This window comes from Salmo trutta, chromosome 16 (genome assembly GCF_901001165.1).
Source record: "Salmo trutta chromosome 16, fSalTru1.1, whole genome shotgun sequence".
NCBI lineage: Eukaryota > Metazoa > Chordata > Actinopteri > Salmoniformes > Salmonidae > Salmo > Salmo trutta.
The window spans coordinates 61,280,629-61,286,471 of NC_042972.1; the positions used below are offsets into that span (position 1 = coordinate 61,280,629).

At 41.7% G+C, this 5,843-nt stretch overlaps 1 protein-coding gene across 1 annotated transcript; it reads right to left on the minus strand.

The window, feature by feature from the left end:
- Nucleotides 1-3,589: 3,589 nt before the first annotated feature.
- LOC115151151 (trichohyalin-like) lies at nt 3,590-5,594 on the minus strand. Its single transcript, XM_029695163.1, has 2 exons — nt 5,468-5,594; nt 3,590-4,882 (listed from the first exon to the last, which is right to left on the minus strand). Exon 2 carries the CDS (start codon nt 4,848-4,850, stop codon nt 4,332-4,334), a length of 519 nt encoding a protein of 172 aa, XP_029551023.1. The 5' UTR covers nt 4,851-4,882; nt 5,468-5,594; the 3' UTR covers nt 3,590-4,331.
- Nucleotides 5,595-5,843: the final 249 nt, after the last annotated feature.

The following is a 5,843-nucleotide window of genomic DNA, read 5'->3' on the forward strand; positions in this document are numbered from 1 at the left end:
GAGCAGTGGGGGGGGGGGGGTAGAACAGCTCCAGGGAAGTTGATTGGATGCTCTGGCTCATCACTAAAAGAAAGAAAGATTTAGATATTAGTTCGACATTGCCATAGTTCAACAGCTGAAAAGCCTTCATTAACATACTCCCAGAGATAGAAAGACATCCAGTATTCACTGAATGAAGTAGCCTATTTACAATTTCATTCATCAATTAAATAAATGATACTATAGCACATTCAATGACGTTATTATTGTAGACTATAGGCTACTCCTGTATCTACCTTCTACATTACCGTAATCATTGAATGAAGCAGCTTACCCATCCACATTTACAATGGTAGGTGTGGTGGTTGTAGGGATGGTAGGTATGATAGGTGTGGTTATGGTAGGTATGGTAGGTGTAATGATGGAAGGTGTGGTGATGATAAGTGTAGTGATGGTAGGTGTGATAGGTGTGGTGATGGTAGGTGTGGTTATGTTAGGTGTGATGTAGGTGTGATAGTTGTGGTAGGTGGTTGTGGTAGGTAGGCAAGTAGGTTTGGTGGGTGTGGTGATAGTAGGTGAGGTAGCTGTGGTGATGGTAGTTGTGGTAGGTTTGGTGATGTAGGTGTGATAGATTTGGTGATGGTAGGTATGCTACTTTTGGTGATGGTAGGTGTGATGGTAATTGTGATAGGTAAGTTTGGTAGGTGTGGTGATGATGATATGGTAGGTATGGTGATGGTAGGTGTGGTAATGGTAGCTATGATAGTTGTGGTATTTGTGGTTTGTTGGTTTGGTGATGGTAGGTTTGGTAGTTGTGGTAGTTGTGGTAGGTCGATGTGGTAGTTGTGGTAGGTAGGTGTGGTAGTTGTGAGAGGTTTGTTTGTTAGATGTGGTACGCAGGCGTGGTAGATGTAGTAGGTAGATGTGCTGGTTGTGAAAGTTAGGTGTGGTAGTTGTGGTAGGTGTGGTGATTAGGTTTGGGCGGTATTCAGATTTTCATATTGTCATACCATCCTTCTCTCATACCAGATTTACAGTATTACCGGCATAGCACATGAGGGGATGCTAAAAACACAAGAAAAGCCTATGGGCATCTATTACCGGAATGCTAACAAATTAGCACAAACTGATAGCAAATTCACTTAGGACAGCTCATAATAATGTCTGGAATGAAGTCAATTGAGTGGTATCAAACACATGGAAACCACATCTTTGATGTGTTGATACCACTCCATTGACTCCATTCCAACCATTATTATGAGCCTTCGTCTCCTCAGCAGCTTCCACTGTTGCAAAGAAAGGCAAATCCAGCTCATAAAGTTATGTCAGGGATAATCAATGAGGGACTATGTGTTCTATGGTAAATAATGAACACTGTGGAACTGACCTTCCATGGACTTGCATTATTTTCCAGAGAACCCATAAAGCCCTGAGTTTTTTTTGTTTTTTTACCTTTATTTAACCTCTCTTGGGTATGTGGGACTTGACCGCCCCACCTGCGGGACACACTATTCAACAGCCAGTGAAATAGCAGAGCGCCAAATTCAAAACAACAAAAATCTCATAATTCAAATTTCTCAAACATACAACTATTATATCCCATTTTAAAGATACACTTTTCCTTAATCCAACCACATTGTCCGATTTCAAAAAGCCTTTACGGCGAAAGCATAGCATTAGATTATGTTAGCACACCACCTTGACAAGAAAAACCACACAGCCATTTTCCAAGCAAGGAGAGGCGTCACAAAAACCAGAAATACAGCTAAAATGAATCACTAACCTTTGATGATCTTCATCAGATGGCACTAATAGGACTTCAAGTTACACAATACATGTATGTTTTGCTCGATAAAGTTCATATTTATATCCAAAAACCCCATTTTACATTGGCGCGTGATGTTCAGAAAATGTATTGCCTCCAACCGCTGTGTCAGATTTCAAAATAGCTTTACGGCGAAAGCACATTGTTCAATATTCCGAGTACAGAGCTCAGCCATCAAAGCAAGCTATACAGTTACCCACCAAGTTCTGGAGTCAAAAAAAGTCAGAAATAGTATTATAAATCTTCACTTACCTTTGCTGATCTTCATCGGAATGCTCTCCCAGGACTCCCACTTCCACAAGAAATGTTTGTTTTGTTCGATAAGCTCCATATTTATGTCCAAATACCTCATTTTTGTTCTTGCCTTCAGTTGAGTTATCCAAATGCGCAATGCTCGCGCATTTTGTTGAGACGAAAAGTCAAAAAAGTTATACTACAGTTTGTAGAAACATGTCAAACGATGTATAGCATCAATCTTTAGGATGTTTTTATCATACATCTTCGATAATATTCCAACCGGACAAATGCTTTGTCTTCATTCATTATTTTTTATTAGTTCCCAGTTGTCTTGAAAGCACCATAAATCCAGAAAATGCCAGACTTTGATGACAAATTTTGATGACAAACCGCCGCGACACCTTCCTGTTCAAGTGAGCACAGCACAACAAGGTGAGTCCAAAAATGTCTTGTATGCTGCTCTATAAATGATGTAATATGCCAGGGAGATATGTATACTGTAGCTAAGAAAGTAATACTAAGTGTATGTTGTGTAGTAAGCTGTTAGTAGCCCATGTGCCTCACCTTAATAATTTTGTCCCTTTCCCCTCTCATAACTTAGCCTACTGCTCTTACTTGGTGCACTTGTAGACTATAGCCTGTTTTAGAGAAATGTAATCATTAAATATTGTAAGAGCTTTCATTGTCTGCTTATATGCTCTCTTTATTTATCCTGCAGTTATGACTTGGTGTACAGGGAGATACTGTAAGAACGGCCCATGTTCAAAATTCTATCACCGTACATTTCAAAAGTGCTAAAAAAATTGTTATATTGACTACTTACATGCTAGCTCGCTCATTAATGTCTTAATCAAAATTACGGATTGCCTCTTATCCACTCATTGTCCCCTTATGCCATAGTTTGTACATCTCAATTGTCAGTAGAAACCACATTTGTTTAACCAAGTCAGCCATATCAGCTATGTTCTTTAAAAGGATTCCCTCCATGGTGCTGAAAAGAAAGCTCTGCTGTTGGGACAGCTTTATGTAGACCCTAACAGTTTGTGGGCACCGTTTGTCAAAGTTATAGTGCAATGAATGTATTGTTTAGTGTTGTGTTGTGTAGTGGCTTTGCTGGCATGCATCTAAAACATTTTTGGGGAGTTTTCCCCACCAAGATTTACATGCTACAATCACCACTGGGTGGGTGAATTATAACACATCAACCCTGTTACCTAAGAATGTTAGAATTAGGTGAAATAAAAGTTACACTCCCCAAAAGGTACTCAATTGGTGGAATGACCCAAGAACTGAACTGGAGGTGGGAGAGCTAACGATGCATCTACTGTTGCTCTCTCCTCAGATTCTTAGAGAAGCTATTTCAATCTGATATTTCTCCTATGGTCGAAAATAGATGTGTATAGAGGACTCCTCTCTAATATAACATGTCACACATTGTGTCAGACTGATGGAATGTTAGGTGTCTCATTGAAAGTCTAACATCTACCATGACTACTGGATGTTTCAATTCTAATAAATAACAAAACAATCCACACCGTAACAACAATATTGCTTTTTTAATAACTGCTTTTATTAAAGTGTGAAACTTTGCTAACAAAAATGACATCAACTAACATCACTGGCCTGACTTGAGCAGCTCTGCCCGGGGATGGAGCCAGCAACTTAGCTGCTACCGGTCCGGTCCAGGCTACCTGCAGACCTCCTCCCAGACCTCCTTTTCAGCACCTCCCCTTAACAGGTGAGGTGGTGGAAACGATCAGAGTTGCGTTCAACTTGAATAAAGATGAGAAACTCTGGTCTGTGGAGCCACTGGTCTGAGGGGAGGACTTCTGTTTAAACCATGTCCATTTGGGGATATTTTCTAGGACAGTAGAGGTGGTGAGCAGAGATGAATTCAACTTGGATAAAGATGAGAATCTCTGCTCTGGGGAGGAGAGTCACTGACCTTAGATGGTTTGTTGCCTTGATAAAGAGGATACTTTCTGGCTTGAGGAGAATATAATGTTTTGTGGAGGAAATGTGGCTTGATGACTTGAAGAGGAGGAGGAATTATTGGGCGACACTTTTAATTACCAACGTAACCTCAGTGGAACTGTGGCTTCATGGAGTTCCAGCTCTAGGCAGACAGCACGTCAGGAATGCTGTAAGACATCACAGAGACAGGTAAGTATCTATATATTTACATGTGTGTTGCATGTACACTAAACCCTCACATTTGGATAATGTCACTTTTTAAAGTGACAATGTATATTTTAACAGTGTAAAACATGAATACATGTTTAAACATTATTTACCTCCTCTTAATTCTCTTCCAGATGCCTTGCCTTTTCTTGTTCTTGGAGGTTGGCTCTGATGTTTCAGCCTCTTCTGGAGCTTCTAGCTGCTGGCTCCCTGGCACCCCCTGTTGGTTCTCTGGCCACTCCTGCTGGTTCTCCGAACTCCCCTCCTGGTTCTCTGCCCATGCCTGCTGCCTCCTTGGCCCCTCCTGCTGGCTATCTCCAGATCCAACAGGCTCTTGGCTTACCTGTTGGCCAGTGGCCCATCCCGGCAATGCCTGACCGTGGTTGGAATCGTGGCTGTGTTGGGTGGTTAGACACCGGGTGTTGATTTGAGCATCAGCCTCAAGATTCATTTGGTCCAGGTACTTTTCCTTCATCCTCTCTCTCTCCTCCTTCAGATTCTGATGAGTCCTTTTTTTAAGCAGGGACTGCTCTCTCCACTGCTTATTGAAATCCTCCAACTTCTTCCTTCTCTCCTCATCCTTCAGCAGCTCCTTCCTCTTCTCCCTCTCTCTCTCTGCCCGGGTCATGGTGGATATTACCCTTGGTTGTCCAGGGAAGGCTGGGAGGGGAGAAGAAGTAGAGTTCACATTCAACTTAGTGGATCTGGTATCAACTTAAATGTAATGGACACAGGGAATTAAGAATAGAAAACACAGTTGGAGCTCAATGATTCTTTAATCTTTTCAATTGAGCAAGGCATGGAATTTGTCAATAAAGTGCAATAATTCCCATCCCGAATTGACCTGACCCTAAGTTGAACATGAGTCCCAAATGGCACCTATTCTTTGTATAGTGCCAGGGCATTTGTGATAGCTTAGGGCTCCATGGCAACTAGGGGACCCCCGACCCCCCCAAAAGCCTTTTTTGTGTGTGTTTTTTAGGAACTCTTTCTGGGTCTCTACTTAGTCTTGAGAGTTAGACTAGTAGATGACATAAGGTATCATTTAAAAACGTGGTTGTTACATCAGCAGTATTTTTCTTGTTATGTCAGTCAGTCACTCAATTAGCCATGTCAGCTAACATATTCTTTGGACAGTAGTTTTATATTGAAACAATGATGCAACATGATGACTGGCTTGGAACTTATGTGTGTAGAGGAGACAAAAGAGGATGATGTCATAAGCAGAGGGAAAACAGGTCTTACCTAGGTGGACGATCTTATAGCCCTCCCTAGCCTCTCTCTGATACGTTCTCTCGATCTTTTTGAGGTTCCTCTTCTCCCACTTCTTATTCACCCAGTCCACAGCTCTCCTTCGGATACTTTTATCAGGTGGGAGAATGTCCTCCTTGTCATCTTCCTTCTCCTCCTCCTCTTCACGTTCTCTGTCTCACCCATCTTGTAATTCCCAGGGATCTCTCTTCTTTCCTCTTCTGACATCTCCTCTCTTTTGTTTGCCTTTATGGTGTTCTCTCTCTCTCTGATTAAAGCTAAATGGCCTTCAATAGCTCTCTTTCTCTCCTCCTCTCTCTTTTCCTCTCTCTGCCTCTCCTCCTCTCTTAGTCTGAACATTTCTTTCTGT

Bases quoted from the DNA above. Each gene is read 5' to 3' on its own strand.
- LOC115151151 (XM_029695163.1), bottom strand. From the start codon at position 4,850: ATGACCCGGGCAGAGAGAGAGAGGGAGAAGAGGAAGGAGCTGCTGAAG.